A 20,962-nucleotide genomic window follows, 5' to 3' on the forward strand; every position below is an offset into this window, starting at 1 on the left:
CGCAACTTATCCCTCTGTGTGAGTGAATGCGTGTGTATATGTATGTGTGTTTGTATACATATGACGAGTATAAACCCTTTTGGTGCATTGGCGCTGCTTAATTTCGTCAGCTAACAATGCATACCAGCCCCTCGTGTTCGTCTATTTCACTCGACACAAAAGTTAATTTTACCAGTGCTTCCCAACAAATCTAAGCTAAAGCTTCTTCCCAACAAATCTTAGATGGAGATGAATAACTTTTTCATTGTCAGCTGGTATTTTCATCGTGCATTTTTAATTTTTATCTGATTTCTCGTATTATTGTACGTAATTTTGACTGAAAGTTCGCGAAGAAGTCAGATACAATAAACTTCGGATCTCATATTAACGCACATTGCAGAGAGGAGAGCGGTTTGGAGGCCCCTCAGAGGCGCTCGCTCTCGAGCGAGAGACGTATCACTGAAACTCGGGTCCTGATCTGCTCTCAATCCTTTCTTATTTTAGTCGCGCAGCTTATCGCCCAAAGGCATCCTCACACTGCACTCCAACGTCTTGGTCTGCAAGCGAGAGGATGAGAACCAAACTTGATGGTAATTTGCGCTTCTCTGTCTTCGTTCATTGCTTTCTTTGTTCGCGTTTGACATAATTATTTTCACCAGCGAACGATTGTTTTTGTTTATTAAATCTGCAAAGTGAAATGTAATTTGCATCGTGAATCTGCGCTCTAACGCTTAATGTCAAGTCCACCGACCTTCGACTCCGCACTTCCGCCGATTAGAGTTGCAAGCTATTCGCTGTCAGTGAGCGTTTACGCAGCCTCCGGTGCAAATGCGCAGTGCGTTTTCCACTTCAATAGCATCGAACAGCTCTCGAGCTGCTTCCCACACTCGCAGGTAAATGCAATGTGCCTCCGGCTTCGCGCATGTATATCGGAAGCTGAGCACGTATAGTGTGCCGCTGACGTCATACTAACGTGCTTGACGCGATTTTTCTTTTCTGTTTTTTTCTTTTGTTTTTTTCTTTTGAAAATGCGTTGGGCGCCACATGGCATGTATTATATTTACGTGTAAATAAGTTTTAGCCCTCAAGGCTGTGCAGCTATGCTAGCTAGCTCAGATGTTATCGCGAATATCGAATACATGATTGCTACTTTTGACGTTTACGAGGCACTTAACTTGATTACACGAAAGCCTTACGTATGTAGAAGAAGTGCCAGTTATACAGCGATTTCAATGAATGAAAACTGCGTCATTTTTCTCGCGGGTTACTAGCTGGCAATCTTCTATTATACGGCGCAAGCAGAGCTGTTTTACTGGTTTCCAGAATTTCGCAAATATTGCTAAATAATGCCATTATATTTCATTGTTCTATGCTGAAAATATTTTGTTTTTCATTTGTAACGATTGCTCTGTTCATGGGTACGTTCAGAAATTGAGGAATTATTCGGACTTTCTATGTTAAAAATGTGATTTATTTAAATATAAGCTTATATTGATGAAATGACGAATTAAAGAAAAGATTACTTACAACTACTAGTGGATTACCCGAGTTGTAAGTTTATTTGCACAATGTAAGATCATTGATTTTCGTCGTTAGACCTACAACGTAATACATCGTGTCATTTCCACTATTACTTTCATAAATGTACTTTATTTTCCTTTTGCGTGTTCATCGTATCATTATGAAACAATCCCTAAAAAATATCTCTTTAGATGTTAAAATCGTAATTATTTTTTCGTTTTCAACCCAAGGTCCAATCTTTTCAGAAGCATACATCTACGTGTTTCTCGGAAGCGTGCAAACGAGGCGGACTATTGATCGTTTTACCGTCTGTACTTTCGAATATCATTCGAATAATTTTTGATCATATTAGTTATGTAATATATTTAACCAATAGCAAAATTGAAAAGGCATGTTTACAATACGTTTGTTGATTCCCTCTCATTAGAATTCTTCCAACATCTAAGGTGTACGTAACATAGCGACGAATCTTTAGTGGATCTTTCGCGCTCGGTTTTCTCGGCAAGAGATGCGCGCATAAACGCTCTCGAGATTTCGCGAGCAGGTTGACGTGCAAGGCAATCGACGCACGCGGACCCTCTTTTCCATGCGCATTTGTCCGATCACCGCCGTAGATCGGACCAACTTGCTCTGCGACTCTACGAGAAAGGCGAAATACGTTTTCAGCCGCACGCCGCACGCGCGAGCGTTGATCTCCACCTGACAAGCGGCTCTTCCGCGACTTTGCAAGGTTGCGCTGCTACTTGCTCCTTTTTTTACTGGATTACGGGCAACTCGAGGCTGTTCTCGCGCAGTACACACTTTCACCCGATCCTCGGAGATTCGATCGTTTTCGACCTGAAAAGGTGTGAATAATATCAAGTTATAACAGACATTTTTTACTGAAATAGCTATTTAGTGTACTTCAGTTACTAAATTATCAATGTTCGTCCTTACAACATTTTTTTAAGTAAGTTGCATGTGTTTCCAAATATATGTTCTGATAAGCTCAGATGTACATAAACTATAAAATAAATATTCTTGACACGAAAGGATTCTCACAGCACAGTTACTGCAACACGACATTCTATTGTATCAATCTATGATCTCTGTTGTAACAAGATGATTATTATTTCACAATAATAGAGCGTTACTGTCCCCTTGATCTACGATGAATTTACCAAATTGTATGAGACCTTTCTTGAAAATATCTTTATTTCAGAAAAATGATTTTCTGTGCAAAGTTTAATTAATGTGACATTTGTCCTTCATACTCAAATACCTGTAATTGCTCTTTAATTATGTAAACATTAAAAACAATTTATAAGTACATTGATGAAGCAGATAATTGATAATTTCTTGGTAAATTTTGTTATAAAATTCGCCACATTATACTAACAGTCATTAAAGCCAGTTTTTTGCCAGTAATTTGAAAATAGCGCATAACCCATACAGTTGAGACTACAGGTAGAATAATTCTTTTTTTTCACACGCTGATCATTTCACAAGCGATAAACGATGAGGCACCTTCACCTCGATAATGACTTTCAAATACTGAAAGCTAAAAATTAGCTGTGTAAAATATTCACAGGCGATTGTATTTAAGGCGTGCAAAGTTGAAGGTCGCAGGTTGCCTACCTCTCCTGTATATATAGTTGTAATAGGGGGACTCAATCACTTGATCATCGACCTTCAATGCTGAAAAATAAAATACTTTTTCCTTTTTTTTCTCTGCTGCTCCATACCAGTGTAAAATTACCTGTTATTCGACACTCATAAGGATGTTATCGATGAATTATGGGAAAGTTTAAGGAGTTGAAAGAACTACAAAGAACGTATGAAATTTCTTTTCCTTGTTTTTTGAAATTTCTTTGTCACTTTTTACAAATAATTATTTGCATTAAATATGAATACATTTGCATAAAATATTGAATTTGAACAATAACAGTTGCATAAGCATACTGTATTTTCTTTTAAAGATTAACATTATTAGTCCGTCGTAATACATTTTTTTAGTAATTCCCACTTGATTTCAAGAGTTTGCGAATAAAAGCACTCTATAACTAATATTTAGCAAATGAAAATAAAAATTCGCCATTTTAAGTATTTTGTTTGGCGGGAGACTGAGATTTACTTCTCCTAAAATGAACTCTCGTAATTATATATATTTCGAAACAGACCAAAAAGGTAAAATTCACAGCAGAGGTCTTTCGAAAGGTTTTCTAAGTATATACCTATGAATCGACAGCAAAATCTACTTGTAACATCCACTCTATACTATGTACAGCAAGGTGTACAGTGTGCAAGTTCACGAAGTTACCACAAGACGTAAAAGTCACAAAGGACCATTGTAGATCATTTTTTTCATAATTCCATCACAGATCTAATCGCCAACGACGATCGCCTACGCAACAGAACGAGTCGCGCTATTCGAATGCCACCGATCGTTAAAAGCGCTTCGACCTTTTGTCTCTAGTCCTTGTAACGCGGAGGGCTTCACATGTGTTTCGACTTTGTACACACCTACCTTATCGCGAGCAAGACTTGCTCTATTAAGTTTTGACAGTCGATATCTCGAGGCATCATTTGCATTACTGCGTATGCATAATCAAATTTTCCTCATTGTCCTGTTGCAACATTTTTATATTTCTGAGCAATGTAATATGCATGCGTTGTTCGCTGTCGAGAGAGAACTGCAGTGGTGTGCCTATAACAGTCGTCATCTGCAAAAATGCTCGCAAGAATGTGTTTTGCGAAATTCAATGCGGTATATAAGTTTTGTATTCAATGGTCTTGTTGCTGTCTCTCGTTTGAGTTTTAAATTAGTGCTTTAATGTTCTAACGAAATATCCCTATTATACAATGGTAATGTAAGATACGCTTCGATTCGCTTTCGTATACCAATATAATCAGAGATGTAGCAACACAAACCCTTACAAGATTTTTCGAATCATTTTCTTGGTGTTTGCTTCAAAATACAATGTACTTAATTATTTTTTTTTTTTTTTTTTTTTTATTAAAGCTTTTAAACTTATACAAGATTATTTCGCTTTGTACGATAATACATATTACATTATTTTAATTTAAATTCTAAGATTACAATTTTTTAAGTAATCGAAAATAATTTTACAAACGTTGATATTCGGCTCGCTTATGAACATTTCGATGCACATGGGAAGTTGGAGTTTAAGTTTGAACAGTTTTTTTAATAATATAGATCGTTGTTGATCGTACTTGTTGCATTGCCAGACCACATGGTTTATATTTTCGGGTTCAAGGCCGCATTTGCATAGAGGACTATTGACAACTTTAATTTTTGCTAGAGATTCAGCTAGGTGGTAGTGGTTAGATCTCGCTCTATTAATTGAGACGATAAGGTCCCTGGGTAGCTTTTTTCCCGTAAACCATGGGTGTTTTTTTATCTTTAAAATATAGTTTAAAATACAGAACTCCTTTGGTGTTGCCCAGTTCTCTTATAGTTTCGTTAGTGCGTTCAGTAGCCATTTTATTTACATGAAAATAGAGGTCAGTATATGGGATCCTATCTATTTGAGCGTAGTTATTTTTGGTGGCTACTTTGGCTAGATAGTCGACGCTTTCGTTTCCATTAATTCCCTTGTGAGAAGGGATCCATAGAAATTGAAGATTGCGTAAAGGAAAGAGTTTTTTTGAAATTTTCATATTTCTGTTTGATTTGAATGATATACGGGTTCGTTTTATTGTCAGTTTTAGTGCTAGCTAAAGCATGGAGAGCACTAAGGGAATCGGAGAAGACAAAAACGTTAGACTTTTTGTCCTCTAGAGCAACATCCATTGCGAGATTTAAAGCTATTGCTTCAGCTGTAAAAATGGAGGCCTCCTTGGCTATACTCTTATTAATTTTTTTATTAAGTGCAGGTGTAAAGCAAGCTGCTCCGACGAATCTGTCGTCTGAGAATTTACTACCGTCGGTATATATCGAGATAGGATTGCCGCTTTCTCTTAGAAAATTTTCTAAATATTCGTTAGGGTTATTGGAGCTTTTTAGTTTTTGTCCGAAATCAAAATTAATTGGAATATTTATACAATTAGAGCTATAATTGTGGCTAAAAAGTAGTGACTTATGTATTACGAGAGATTCAGTCAGGACAGCAACACTATTAATGCATTCGTATAGAATGCGCTTGGACTTGTTATTATTTGGTGCGTGATAGATAATTTTTTCATACATACGATTGTTTTTATTGGATAGTGTTTTTAGTACATACCTATTACCTAAAAGTTTCGCTCGTTCTTGAATCAAGGGGAGTTTGGCTTCTGCTAGTAGTATATTAGTAGGAGTGCTTTTTCTGAAACCCAGAGCAGCTCTAATTGCTCGGTATTGCATTTGCTCAAATGTTTTTACAGACTCTTTTTTTTTCGGTAAGTATATAAAGCTGCCATACTCAATTGATGATCGAACGAAGCTTTTGTACAGTGTAATTAGGGTGCTAGGGTGGGCTCCCCACCAAGTACCGCAAAGAAATTTTATAATGTTCATAAGAGAATAACATTTGGCTAGTAAATTATTCATATGAACAGTAAATTCCATTTTATAATCAAATATTATGCCTAAAAAACGAGCAGATTCGCTAGATACAATTTTGCAGTCGTTGATTTTTATAGAGGTGGAGCCAGGAATAATTTTTTTTTTATTGAAATGGACAAAAACAGTCTTTTTAGGAGAAAGTTCAAGGCCCAGAGCTAAGAGATTACAACGAATAGTTTCATTTGTTTTTTCTAATGATTTTAGACAGCCGGAAGCCGAGGACGATACTGCTACGACTGCTATATCGTCCGCAAATTCTAACACGGTGATTCCGTTTTTCTCTAGACCATTAGCTATTTCTGACGTATAAATAATGTACAATAATGGGCTCAGTACGCCTCCTTGCGGGACTCCTTTATTGACTGTAATCTGTTCATATCCTTCAATGTTAGTATGCAAGAATCTTTCAAAAGTGAGAAATTTCGTAAATTGGATAACTTTTTCGGAGCATTTGAGTTTTGCTAGTTTATCGAGGAGTAATACAGGGAGCACATTGTTATATGCATCAGAAACGTCGAGAAAAGTGGCTAACGCTTCATCTTTGCGTTCTAGGGCCTCATCGACTATATAACTAAACAATGTTAGATTATCGTGGCACGATCTGCCTTTGCGGAATCCAGCTTGGGATGAGGGTAAAAGATTATTATGTTCGATCCACCATTCTATTCTATTTTTAACCATGGCTTCAAATAGTTTGCCAGTACATGATGTGAGGGCAATAGGGTCTCACACCGTTTCGATCATGTTTTTCAACCATGTGAATAAAAGAGTGCTTCCAAGCTTCTGGATAGTTACTTACGCGGTACATCGCATTAAAGATATCGAGGAGTTCAAGTTTATATTTAATTGGCAAATTTTTGAGAATTTCATAATCTATTCCATCAATGCCAGGGGAAGCTGAGATTCTACGCGAGTCTAATATTCTATTTAGTTCCATGAAGGAAAAAGGCTCATCAAAGAAGTTATTGTCTTGGCACGAAGGAAAATAGTCCGAATTATTGCTCACATGTGGTGAACTTAATTTTTCGAGACAGACAACACTTTTTTGTCGCGATTTCTCCATGTCGTTTTCAGAACTGTGATTAGTTTTGCACCAAGAGTTTTTTAGTACTTTGCATTTGTTCCAAACATAAGTTTTATTAGTGGAAAAGTTGATAGATTCCGCAAAGGTTTTGAAATACAGTCTTTTTTTATGATTAAACGTTTTTTTCGCTGAAGCACAGTTTTTATGATATTCAATCAAGTCTGAGAGTTTATGAGAAAAATTCCATTTTTTAAAAGAAGCCCTCCGAAGCCGTTTGATTCTGTCGCAGTCGGAGTCCCACCAAGGAGTAGGGTTCTTTAATGGTCTTTTGGCTTTTTTGTTGTTTCTGGGCGTGACTTCTTTAATTTTGTCCGATATGACTTGAATGAAGAAGTCATATTTGTTAGAGGGAGTGAGGTTGCTATAGTCAAAGGATAGAAATTTATTGTTAAAATCGTCAGAGAGATCGTTATTAAATTTGGTCCAATTGGTCCTTACTGATTTAAGCTTGAATGTTTTTTTTCTATATGTTTGTCTTGTGGTATCAATATAGATGGTTATAGGGAAATGATCAGAGCCAAATGTTTCATCAAAGACCGTAACATTGACTTTATCTGCGAGCGGAATCGAGGACAGAACGAGGTCTATATTTGATTTTTTGCCAGATCTTTTGTCAAAATGGGTTGACGAGTTATGGTTGTGAAGATATAAGTTATTCGCGTCAATGCTAAGCTCAAGTCTTTCTCCATTTTTGTCTGTTTTTTCGCAGTTCCAATTGACATTGTGAGCGTTAAAGTCACCTACCAGAAGCGCATGAGGTAGATTAGAATTGACACGATTTATTATTTCGTCCCATTCAATTTGCGAGAGTGTAAGGCCGGGGATTCGGTAGCAAGTGACTATGTCAATATTAGGCGTCGTGTTAAGAATTCTAATACCAGTGATTTCCACCTTATCGTTTTGTGTGGTGTACTGAATGATTTCTCTATAAGATAGATTTTTTTTAATGAGGTAAACAATACCACCTCCGCGAGTGTTCGTGCGATCTTTTCTAAAAGTGTTGAAGCCAGAAAGATAAAGTCGATTTTCAGGTTTGAGCCACGATTCTACGCATATAAATATGTCTATATTTTGAAGTATTTTATGCAGTTCGTTTTTTCGCTGAAGAATACTACGAGAATTCCAAAACAATATCTTAAGTGTGAATTCTTTTAGGCTTGGATTCATATCGAAAGAAGAATTTTTTTTATTCGTTTTGGGAGTTCTCGTCGTCGCTGAGGCCTTCGGTTTCATAAACGCTACTGTTTTCGTCTTGTGAAGCAGTGAGCTTAATATCAATTTGTTGAGAGACGAGTAGATTCCGAATACGAGTGATTCTGCTTTTAGTATATTTGTCTTCTAGCGCTGAATATATTTGAGTGAGCATAATAGCCAGACCGTCCGTGTTAGTGGTATACAAGGTAGCTGTATCACGAATGTTTGCATTGCCGTACGTGCTTTCTAGGAATTCTATAAGCTGGTCATATTCGATAGGAAATTTACTTGGATCGTTTTCAATCATGTTTCGCGCTGGCTCGAGGTGAGTTTTAAAGTCAATTTTACTAGTTACCTTGGCCTTTTTCTTTTTTGGCTGCTTGGGCGCGCCTGCCTTTTTAAGCACATTCTGTGTAGAGAGAGAAGTACTTGTATCGCTGGGCGAGGTATTCGAAAGCGGACGCTTTGACTTGATGTTGCTGTCGGCTAAGATGGCCTTGTTAGTTTCATTGGATTTTTGATTCACGATATTGCCTTCAGGAATAGTTTCACTGCACTTGATCTCCATAGCTGATTCATCTTGAGTGTTGAAAGGGAGCTCAGAGCGGTTTGGGCAGTTTTTTGCCAGGTGACCTTCTTTCTTACACTGGAAGCACATCATTTTTTCAGTAGATAAGTAAATCCAGTAGTTTACGCCCTCATGGACAATCTTTAAATTCGTTGGAATTTTTGAGATGTCTTCTTGCTTGACGTATAATTGTTTGCGAAAGCTCAGTAAGTGACCCAATTCAGGCACATGTATACCAGCTTTGACAGTTGTGATTTGCGAGGCGGGAGTGATGCCTATTTTCTCGAATTCTTGAGTGATGAGAGCATTAGGGATGCAGGGTTGGACGTTAGAGATGAGGACTCGTTTCGCTTTCGAAGTTAGTGGTCTAATTTGTAGAGAAAGATCTTCGATTTTGACTTCAGTTTTCTTTTCAACCAATGTGTCGACTATTTCCGGTTTGCTCAGGTAGAAGCACACGCGATTTTGGCTGATTCTTGAGATGTACAAAATATCTTTAGGTGGAACAACTTTTGAAAGAGCTATAGCATACTGTTCAATGGTTTTTCCTTCGATGGAGTCAACGACGATAGCTTGCTCTCGGGACAACACTCTTTCTTGCTGAACAATACTCGAGAATGTTGGTGACTGTGAGGCGTTTGGAATGGCGCAGAGCGCCATGATTTGGCTGGTTGGGGCTCTTGACGGAGTCACCAACGGGTATCACCCTTTCTTATCACTAGTTTTATGTACAGCGACAGTTGTGATCAAATCGACACACTTCAGCTCCAAGGGAGAGCATTGGCCAATAGGCCACTACACACGCGTAATCAGAAGTCGGGAGAGTGATTGTAAACACGTCTACACCGTATAACGTTCTGCGCCGGAATCCTACTTAATTATATTACCATAGAAATCAAACTCAATACTCAATATAATTCAATTTGAATAAACATTGATCGAACGATTAGACAATTTTGTTGGCATATATAAATGTATGGTTCTAAAATCGATTTAGCGTCTTTAAGGCAATTTTAGTTGCAACTTTATTCATGTTTATCAATAATTTTGAAAAACCAAGCAAATAACGAAAACTTAATTTTAAAAAATGAAAATTTCACCTTTTAAAGGAAAAGTAGTCTTTATTATTATGACTTTTGCCTGACTATACACGAGACTAACTAATAGCGATATAAATACTCGAAATTATGCGGGAGCATACTAAGAGTTTGTCGCGTTATCGGTACAATTATTTACAAATTATATGTAGAATAATTCTAACACGCAGTTTCACACACATTCACAATTCCTGTTACTACTGTTCTTGAACATATTCACGTTCATTTTTTCTAGAATCCTTCCGTACGATAATTTTAAAAAAATAATACGAAACAGCGTCGACGCAAAAAAAAAACAGAAAAAAAGCACAATAACAAATGAATGTGTACGTATTCTTCCGCAAGCATATAAGCGCATACACACAATTGAAAAGAAAACAATATCTGTGGCTCTTGCATACGCAATCATTACGACGCCTTACCCCCCCCCCCCCCCCCCCAACGCAGACGAACTCAGTGTGGTGCAAAGCGTACTGAAGGTGCTGGGCGCACGATGGAAAGTGTCCAGGTGTGAATAAACCAGCGGCCGCGGCACACGATGTCATCGCCGCCGAGCGCCCGGGACATTGAAATTTCCATTGTTTATGCGAATTGAGCGGGCACGTGCACGCGCGAGCGGCGATGGAGATAAGTTTCCTCGATCGGCCGAACGCAACTTTCGCCGATAATGATAAGCATCCGTTAGCGGCGAGAAATCAATGACAAGGTGCGTGCGAGTGCGGCGCCGTCGCAGTCCTCGTTATGAGAACTATTATTCGCACCTGCTCGAGAGAGAGAGAGAGAGAGAGAGAGAGAGAGAGGATCGATAAAACGACGGACGATGATTCTAATCTCGAATGTGCAAAGGATACAATTTAGAGTATGCATGTGCGCGTACGCCATGTACGGTCCCTCTTTGAAGGAATGCAAGCTCTGTAATCTCTTTTCACGGTCTCTCTTGCGCGCTTCGTATTGTGCGTCGCGCGCGAGCGCTTGAAAAGCCTTTTGTTAGAGGTGCAAATTTTACACGCTACCTTACGATAAATATGTATGGACAACCACGGACATTTTATGGATTTTATGAGCGCGAGATTTTTCTGCGCTTTGCACAATGTGAGCCTTGTATGTGTAGATAATGCTTTGTGTTTTTGTGGTCGACTTTGAAAAAATGTTTACACGACATTAACTCGTTTCGAAATAAATCATCGCAGCTTTAATACTTATAAAATCTTGAGCTGCTCTTTTTTTTCTTATTTTCATAAGTCCGTCTTACATTGGAAGCGTAACGAGAAATATATCCGACTTTCTATCTGTGCGATTCAAATTAAAACTCTGGTACTGACACTGATTGAGCAAAGGTAAATATGGACAACGAATCAATCTATCTGTATCTATTTCGATGTGCTAATATACTCTAGAATTATCAATCAACGTGAAGTACATTTATCGTTATTATCGTTCTAATACTTACGTGACGTGATTATTTTATTAATGTATCTTGAAGTTAGATAAAAATGTTTTTATTTTTGGGTTAAAAAAGGAGGAAGATCAAGGACTTTTTATCGAACGGTTATAAAAGAAACATCATTTTTATAATATACAAAGTCTTGAAGTTATTCTGAGTTGAATCCTTACAAATGTAAGTTCGCTGATCGTCTTATATATTATGAGCCTTGCACATAATTGCAATGATCTGTGAGTAGCATTGGTTTGTAACATTGAAAACAATCTCAACAACTAAATATTACAATAAATCGAATAGAAACAATGTCCAGTTAAAGCTGATAGAATATCTACTAGCATTGAAATTTGATCTACTTACAGCTTATTGTAAGCTCTATGACGATATATTCAAAAATAATCTAATTATGTTTATTGAATAGAGAACTGTAACGTATGTATAGTCTGACTGCAGCCGGTCATTTGCTACTGCAGCTGAACTACGCTCTCATTCGTCGTCAAAGATCGAAAGATGACACGCAAAGTGTTAGCACAGAGTACGTAAGGAAAACGCCGACATAATGGCGATAATATTGAGATAACTGTACAGCTAAAGAGCGATGCGCAACAGCATGTAAGTGCGATTCCTAAATAGACAGTCACCCCTCGTTTCCTCGTTTCGCGGGCTATTAGAGACGAAACGACGCGAGCGCGCATTCCAGCGGAACACGTGCGGCATCGCTCCACACACGAGCAAAAACAGGGAAGAGAGAGAGAGAGAGAGAGAGAGAGAGAGAGAGAGAGAGAGTGCAATGTCGGCGTCTCTCTTTCGCCGCCTTTCTCTCTTTCTCCCGCGTGCTGCATACATACGCACGTGGATCTAGGGCGCATGCGCGCATCGCGCGTTAGTAGGTCGCGCGGCGGCTTTTGCCACGGCTCGCTCGGCTGGCTGCTGCCCGCAGCCCATTTCCACGGCACGCGCGGGACTCGGGCTCGAGCGCGCAGTCGCTTGGCTTTCGCAGAGAGCTACGTGAGGCGCGCGAACGAGCCCTCTCCTCCCCCGTAGCAGCAGCATTTTAGGATACCGCCGAGGAGGATCGCGGAGAGGCTCCTGCTGCGAGAGAACCCGAGCGCGCGCGTCCCCCCGCGACACGTCTATCGGTAAGAGCAGAGAAGCTGCGCGCCTCGGAGGAAGATGGTGTACACCCTGGACATGGAATCGGTGAGTAATCGCTCGGCCGCGGGATCGAGTGCTTTCGAAGCTACGCGGGCTCCAGGGTGCGCGCGCATGCGCCTCGCTGCGTCTCCGTTTCGGCGCCACGGCGAGGCATGTACCGCTTGTGCTTGGCCCGCTCCGAGAACCGAGAGCGCGCTCTCCCAAGTCTCGCGCCGCTACTTTCACGCACGCGCGCGCGTGAAAGTGCGCGAAATATTAAACGCAAATGGACGCTGCGGATGGTTGTCGTTCATGCTCATTACTGTTTGGCGCGCAGACTTTTTCGAACGGCGCGATATTAAAGTTATTATCGAGTAACGTTCCTGTTAATGCATGTAAATTGAATTTTTCTGCGCAGTTGACGCTTTGTTTATTGTAAAAGCAGTAGCCTGTCTGTTCGCTTTGAATCAATAACGGTATATCGACGTAGTTAGCTGGAAGCTCGAGTCTCGTCGTTACTTATAGCTTCGGCGGAAATTATGGAATTCTCGGTTGTCTGCTTGAACAGCGACGAGGTAAACGGTTCTGAAGGAGATGAATTCCACTTTAACTTCGCACTTATAATCAGTATGTAAGTAGAGGATGACCGGTCGCCAACTTATCACTCATTTTATTTCCGCGTTGTTTAGAGCCAAGAATTGTCGCTCGCACGAGCGGTACCGTCTAATATAAACAAGTTATCGTAAGTGTTTTACTTATGGGATGTTGCAAAGCAGAAACTTAAGCTTGTTGCGTTCCGGTGTTTAATAAAGGTACAAAGAAAAGTCTCTTTATATCGTTGTATGTCATGTGAGTAGGACTGATTAAATTGCAGGTATTTTTAATAGTGACGATCTTGAACTTGATACATGAAATTATTCCCTGTAAGTAATTGCAACAAATTCAACTAATTATGTTTGATAATAGACATTGTTGAAATCGATTTAATATTTCAGTGATGCTATGTCTGTGACAGCGTGTGGCATCGGAATATTTACCAAACTCTCAAATGTCAGATATTAAAAACGGAAGCTCTGCTATAAGTTAGAAAAATTGAAAATGATTGAGTAAGCGAAAACGATTGGCAGTTGATAAGAACGACCAATGGAAAAGAATGCGTCGCTGATCCCTTTATTACTTTATCGAGCACGAGTTTCGTAAAAAGTAACAACCCTAGGAGCATAATCACAAATGAGACCGTCGTTATCGTGGCAATGTATATCGCCAACAAAAGCATTTGCTCGTACGCGGAGGTATATTGAAAAAACGTGTCTATTATAGTAATAGCCCGCGGGCGCTTCACCGAGTGTACACATACAGATAATAATGCGAAACTTTCACGTGAGCGTCGTAGTGGTCGTTCCGCTCGATTCGCAAAAAAGCGCGAGCTAATTGAAGGATTCCATTGCGTATTCGCGGCGCGCCGCGAGTGAAAAGCGCTCTAGGAGAGAGAGAGAGAAGTGGCTGACCCAGTCCCGAGCGATTTGCTCGCGACAGCCGTGCCGACGACGGAGAGAAATCGCGCGCGCACAACACTGCTACCCGACTTGGCCTCTTGATGACTGCCTGCGAGAACGCCTCTTTTTTTTTCTTCCTGTCCTCCTGGAAATCATGCGTTTTCTAGGTGTTTGTTGTTTTTGCTCATTCGCTACCGAGCCTTCAATTTTCAAATTACTCCATTCGCGTTTGCCCGCATAATATGAAAGTTGGAGGTGTCGCGCATTTAGTAAACAGGCATGCCGATCATTTTTGATTGTTGTTAGTGATGACGACTTACTGCTCGCATAAATTTGTCACTTGTTTAAATCATACATGTTCTAGATGCAGTTGATCGCTATAATTAGGAATGTAACAGAAATGCTAAAAACTACCTGGTTGTATTATTGAAAAAAGTATTCGTCTATTCTGTTACGCTCGTGTAAAGTACTTTTTCAAATGTTACAATTAGGCAATTAGACGTGCATGTAAGCACCAAATATACGGAGAAACGCGTAACGTCTGCTCGAAGAAAAGCAGTTAGAACTCAATAAAAAGGAAGTAAGGAGATCCCGAGGCGTGGGCTTGAAAATGCGCGCGCGCGATATATAAATCCTTATCTAGCCTGGTGGCTCCCATGCGCAGCTCTTTTATTCATACAATCGCTTTATTAGACAAACGGCGCAAGAAGCCCGTTCACAGTCAGCTCGTTGCAATTAATTTCCATTTTCCTTGTTTGTGTGTATCCGCGGTGAAAAGCAAACGAATCGATCGGGGATAACAGTTTTACCGCTACGGAGCCTCTCTTTCAAAGTCAATTACTACACCTCAATCGGCTTTATATATACTAGATGTACATACGAGTCTGCCCTTTCAAGCCGCGTGCCTATATAACGCGACGTTTTTCGCTGCTGACATGACGTATGCCGCTGTGCCCAAGTAACATGCGTGCGGCTGATATTTTTGCCAACCTCGTATATGTATTTAAAGCTATGTTACGTGGGAAATATACGAGGTGCGCGGTATTAGCAGTCAAACAATGATCGATGAATAGAATTATAACATTGATACAGACTTTTTCTTTTGCGCGCTACATCGAGCGTTTGATGAATAGCCATACTATTGACAACAATCGGCTTTTATTTTACTATTTGAAAACTTCATTATGACTGTCTTATTAATAACCGTAATCGTTCCGTTAACGCAACCAGCAGTGTTCGAGGGAGTCGTGTGCACATGGTTTACCGTGCGTCTAATGTGTATTCCAGGTCACAATAAAGTGTGACTAGAAATTGATTTCGGAGGGATTGCGTACGACCACGCAATGGTCGTGTATATAATAATTTTTAATTTGGTGTTTTATCAAAGAGAAAATTGCATTTCATTAGAGAGTCGAAGATGGATGTGAAGTTAACGGTCGAATGTAAATGCATACTTGCTCTCCAAACGCTCGCGCTTGTAGAAACTTCGTGCACTACTAGATTTTAGCCGAAGATACGGATGGAATGTCAAGTGATTCGAACTTCTTCGAAGTTCGTCCTAATTTTCGTTCCCCCGGAATGTGTGTCGATAATTTGCCTTTCAGAACGGTGCGGCGACAATAATGTTCGACTGTCGAAAAAGTCAATACTGTGGCAGCGAAATTCAGCAAGTTCACCTTCACCGTCCCACGAAAAAAGTTGGTGTAATTAGCGTGACGATCATCGCCAACTTGAAATGGCAATAACCATGCGCGCTCAATGCATAATCGGTGAGAATCTCGCGGCGCGAGTGCTCGTCACTGCTCTTTGTTATCGGCGCATTGTATTCTCGCGTAGTGGTAGAAAAGAATAATCAATTGGCGAGAGTGCCGCGTAACGGTTTTGGCGTTACGCTGCCCGCGTCGGTCGATGACGCTGTTAAGTAATGGAGAATTCGTGTACACCTCTTGTGTCTCGCGGGTGAGCAAACACCGTGACTTCTTTTTCGCACACGTGCGACTCGCAAAGTGGAATTGGAATGATTCAACTTAGCACTTATGTTTGTATCTTTCAGTTTCACCACTGAGCTTTGTTTTTTCACTCGATGACTGAGATTAGTCTGCGCGTTATCCAATGCTAAAAAATCAACACCTGCAAGTTGTCGTAATTTTTGAGTTACGCGCTACAAACAGTTTTTGTATTTTCTCGATTATATCATCAAATTATAATCTCTCTCGAGCATTATGAAAATCGCTTTTACGCAATTCACGTAATCTTTCAATAATGTTAGATTTCTTTTCCACGGCACGTAACGATAAACATTGCCAAGGTCGTGGATTTGGTATAGGATAAAATTTTTTTTTCTATACTTACACATTGATCATGGACATATAAGTTCAAGAACGTCCGAATAGAATGCAAATGTAATCGGCCGTCAAATGAATAACTCGTTCGGGTGTCAAATAATTTTTTGTAGCGTTCATTAAATAAACATTCGTTGGATAAAGTTGAGGAAAGACGAGCATGCAACTAGCAGTAAAGAAAATCAGCGAACCAACTTTTTCCATTGATCATCGCTGTGAAAATATAGGCGCTGATCAAGACGATCCGATCATCGGTAGAACAAAACTATTATTCACTTGAACAATCAAGCTGGAAAAGCGACAAATAGAAGTCGTAACATAGGCGATTAAACGATAGAGGTGGAAAAAAGGAAACAAGACAAAAGGTAAAAAATAGCGAAATTAACATAGAGCCCACAATATGGAAAAGGTGTGTGCGTGGCGAGTGTTTAATTCTCGATCTGGTGTGCGCGCGCGCGAGCTGAGCCCAATTAGCCGTACAGCAGCCAAGACACAGCAGCGCAGGCTATATAGGTATAAACCTGGAAGTTCTTTAATAAAGGGACCCGTGAAAGAGAAAGGGAGAAGCAGCAGCGAGCAGCAGCGAAAAAAAAAGATGAGAAAGAAGCGGGAGGGCAAGAAAATAAAAGCAGGCGAGCAGCAGCAGCAGCAGCAGCGCAGCTCTTCGAGAGTAGTCTTCGTTGTTGTCGTCGTCGGGAGAACGGTAAACAAGATTATGAGGCGATATGCCGCGCGGGGATAATTATTGTCAAGCGTCGGCCGCTAAACTTCTTGCTTTTATTCTCCTCAAGGCTGCGGCAACCGACAACCAAGAGATGATCGGAGAATACGTTCACTTAAATTTTCTGATCTTTTAGTTTTTGCTCTTCCCTCTTTGATTAATGTTAATGAATGGAAACTTTATTATTGTGTGCGAGATAAATAGTTATTCGTATTGTGGCAGTGATTCATCAAAATTTAGTTGTTTTTGCTTTGTGTAAAAATATCGTTTAGTATTGTTGGTTCGCATACACATGTATAACATGAGCAGTACACACATATGAAGTAGTTTTTGCTGCCGCCCAAAGATTAATGACTCTATCTGCAGCTTATGCAGAATTAAGATTCGTTATCTACATGATTGTCCTATACTTGAACGTACAAGAAAATCACTGTAGTCAATTCGTGCCCATAAACCAGCTATATTTAATTCAATGACACACTTATTTCTCCATCATATTGAAAAAAATATATATCTAGCCCGATTGATTGGTTACTCGTAGCAGCGCGCTGTTCAACCCATTGTCAATTTTTAATTATGATTTTATCTGCATGTTTGCGCTTAAGTAGTTCAAATGTATATCACACTTTATTATTGCGGTCGTTTCTAAATAGCACGTACTATTTTTTTGTTTCGATCTATTAATACCTTTAAAGTATTACTTTGTGATTATGCTGCTGATGGCTAAAAATCACTTTAATGATCGATACAACATAGAAAAATGGTGTGTAGCCTCACGACAACCTATACACTATAGACCGATTATACTCATAAATTATGTATGGAAATTTCGCATGGTCATTGTACAATTTGATCAATATTTTATTTTCAGTCATATTATTTCAAGCATTATCTTACGCACAACGAAAGCAACGAGAATCCCTCCGCGTTCAAAAAAACTTTGAAGCAAGCTTGAAAGCACGATTTCCTTGAGGCTTAATTTTTATCGGGCTACATCGGTCAGTTCACCTTCGTGACAAGAAGCCTTTCCAAAGGGACATTACTGAAAATTTTCCGGTATTTGATAAAAATGAGTAAGCGCGGATGAGTAGGTGCAAGAGAGAGAGAGAGAGAGAGAGAGAGAGAGAGAGAAATTAAATGGATCAGTCCGCGTCTCGTGAGACGGAAAAAATGATCGCATTCTCGTCGTCCTTGCTGGTTGAATGTAGTCGCGCTGGCGGTATAAGCAGCGCATTAGCGAGGGCGTGGCCATAATATACTTCTCTTGGCTAAAGCTCTTTTGTATACTCGGAGTGAGAGCGATTTCATCGCTTTTGCATCCGTTTTCCAACTCTCGCGGCACCTTAAAACATTACCCGTTCGCCTTCTTCTTCGTCCTTCTCAATTCCGTTGTGCGCCTGGCTTTCACTCTCTCGCACTCGCACTCGTATATTTTTGGAATCGCTCTTATATTTCTTCAGATCCTTATCTTGCGCGCGTTTAAGCATTCGCAATGAATTATGGCATTATCGCGTGTGCGTTCTCCTAGCGTGCGTTTCACCAAACAAAGTGTGTTAATGCCGCTCGTACTTTGTCAACGTCTGACAACTGCGCAGCCCAGCAGATAGATCAATGTAGCTTTTAATTGAACAAGTACTAATTGCAACATTAACACAGCGCTGCGCTGCAGCTTTGTTCATGAGAATACGTATACAACAAACAACGTTCCTAATGTTGCTCGCAGGCAGCATTCTCATAGCATTTCGCAGCTTGGTTTTCGCGAAGAGCATCATCGCGCTCGCGCGCGTCCAGCTGTAAGCTGCTGATTGCACGGTTGTAATTAATAAAGAGCCCGTAGCGCTGCGCGCGCTCGCACGCGCGACTCGACTTTGACGGGCTTCCCGCAAAAACGCAGACGCATCGATACGTTTTCATTCCTTTTCTCGGCGCAGCTCCTGTTCCTCCGCGCAGCTTTTTCTTTTTTCTTTCTGCTCTTTTGTCGTCGGACAACGCGGCGGCTGTCGGCGTTTCCCTCCTTCATTGTGAGCGCGTAACGCTTCGAAGGTCCTTCTTATAGTTTCAATGCAGTCGCTTCGCTTCTTCCTTGTCTGCGGACCGCAGCAGCGGTCTCGGCTCCTACCTACCTCCTTCGTTCCTTTCGATACTTTCACCTCCGAGACTGCTCTCTCGCCCGCATGATCGCGTTTGTAAAAATAGGATGCATACGATTGGGGCCACGCTCGAGCGTTGTAAGGCTTACGTCAAAGCGCTCTTATATCTTTCGGATAAACTGCGAGGGCCATGCAATAAAGACATTTGCTTGGTCATCTGTGGATTTCCTTAAGATTAAAAGCTTATCTAACTGAAGATTAGAGACAGCTTTCTTAGGACTATTCGTCATTTCATGGAATAATATTGATTAAAATGGCTTATATTACCGATCCTGAAAACCCATGTCAAATATTCATTTCGGAGCTAAAATATATAAGTTTTCTACCACATCGTTCAATGGCATGTAAATTTCAAAACAAAAAAATTAATTCTTTGAAAGCTACCGTCTACCTACAGCATCGAGCCCGTGGTTAGATTCGCGAATCGTACCGCGCGAGTATTCGTCTCTCTCCTTTTTTTATCCTCCAGATACACAATACAACAAACGTACAGTATAAGTTCAACAGTTGAGCATCGTCTCTTGCAAGCCTCTCGTTGAACCTTGAAGCAATGTGCACCAAGATAATGACAATCACGGCATAGCTCATCTACGAAGAGATGGCTCCCGCAAAGCTGGTACACTTTCTCACACACACACACATACACACACGCGTGCACACACAAAGTTGTAGATATGGTATCGATGGCAAGAGCGCACAGGTATATCCATAAGCCGACCTTTCTCAGAAGAGCACCACACATGTATGAGGGAGAGGCTGAGCGCCACCGCCGCGAAAAAGTACGGAAACTCACCGGCGTCGTTGTCGTAAAAACCTCTACGGCGCCGAGGCCCCTGGCGCTTCTCCTCTCCATGTATACCATACTCCCGACGGGCGCGCGCGGGCGCGTGTGTGGAATCGTTACAACCTTTTCTCGTTCTTCCTTTTTTTCTTCTTCTTCTTCTTCTTTTTCTTCTTCTTCTTCTTCTTCTTCTTCTTCTTCTCCTTCTTCTTGGACTGCGCCACACTTTTTTCTTTAGTCCACACTCCCGCGCCAACGGTGCGCTTCTCTTTTTGTTACTCTCCTGTGACCCTCGACCCGATCTAATCTAGCTGCAAACCCAGACAGTGAAAGGACATGAACAATCAGCGAGAGTCACCACCAGCGCGAGAGAGAAGAAAAATAAGACAACACATTCTCTTGCTTCTCGCGTGGTTTTTTTTATTTTCGTTGTCAATGAATCGATTTGATAATTCCATTACTCAACGTGTTCGTTCTATTATTAAGCATTTAGTAAAGAGTCAACTGTAAGTGACTTATTAAAGGAAGGAAACGTTTCGAAAGATGTAACGAACTATTCGACATTTATCTAAGTCAAAAGAGAGAAAAAAAGAAGATGATCGAGTTTGGTTTAAAAAGGACATGGGTGATCTAAACGATTTGATCCTCATTAAGAAAGCAAACTGGTTAGTTTGAAATTGGCTACTGGCTGCGAGAAGAAGATAAAGGGAGGGATACGGCGTTGAGAGAGCGCGCGAGTGCTCGCCTCTTTTGGCGCCTCCCTATGCTGTCGTATACTTTCCTTTGGGGGTATCATACTACGTGGGAAAAGCTTACAAGCTTGTGAACAAAATTAATTACGTATTTGTGCTGCTTACTGCCGCTGCATTTGACAACAAAACGTGCTGCTTATTTTATGATGTATACCT

At 40.4% G+C, this 20,962-nt stretch overlaps 1 protein-coding gene across 1 annotated transcript in view; it reads left to right on the forward strand.

The window, feature by feature from the left end:
• The first annotated feature begins 12,525 nt into the window (after positions 1-12,525).
• LOC131663718 (DNA-binding protein D-ETS-4) overlaps positions 12,526-20,962 on the forward strand; it is a 59,863-nt gene continuing 51,426 nt past the window's right edge. The window contains exon 1 of the mRNA XM_058934289.1: positions 12,526-12,630. Coding sequence (XP_058790272.1) covers positions 12,604-12,630 — 27 coding nt within the window. The 5' untranslated portion in view covers positions 12,526-12,603. The remainder of the gene's footprint in view (positions 12,631-20,962) is intronic.

This window comes from Phymastichus coffea, unplaced genomic scaffold, assembly GCF_024137745.1.
Source record: "Phymastichus coffea isolate CEN01 unplaced genomic scaffold, Cenicafe_Pcof_1.1 PCOF00038, whole genome shotgun sequence".
In the NCBI taxonomy this organism is placed as follows: domain Eukaryota; kingdom Metazoa; phylum Arthropoda; class Insecta; order Hymenoptera; family Eulophidae; genus Phymastichus; species Phymastichus coffea.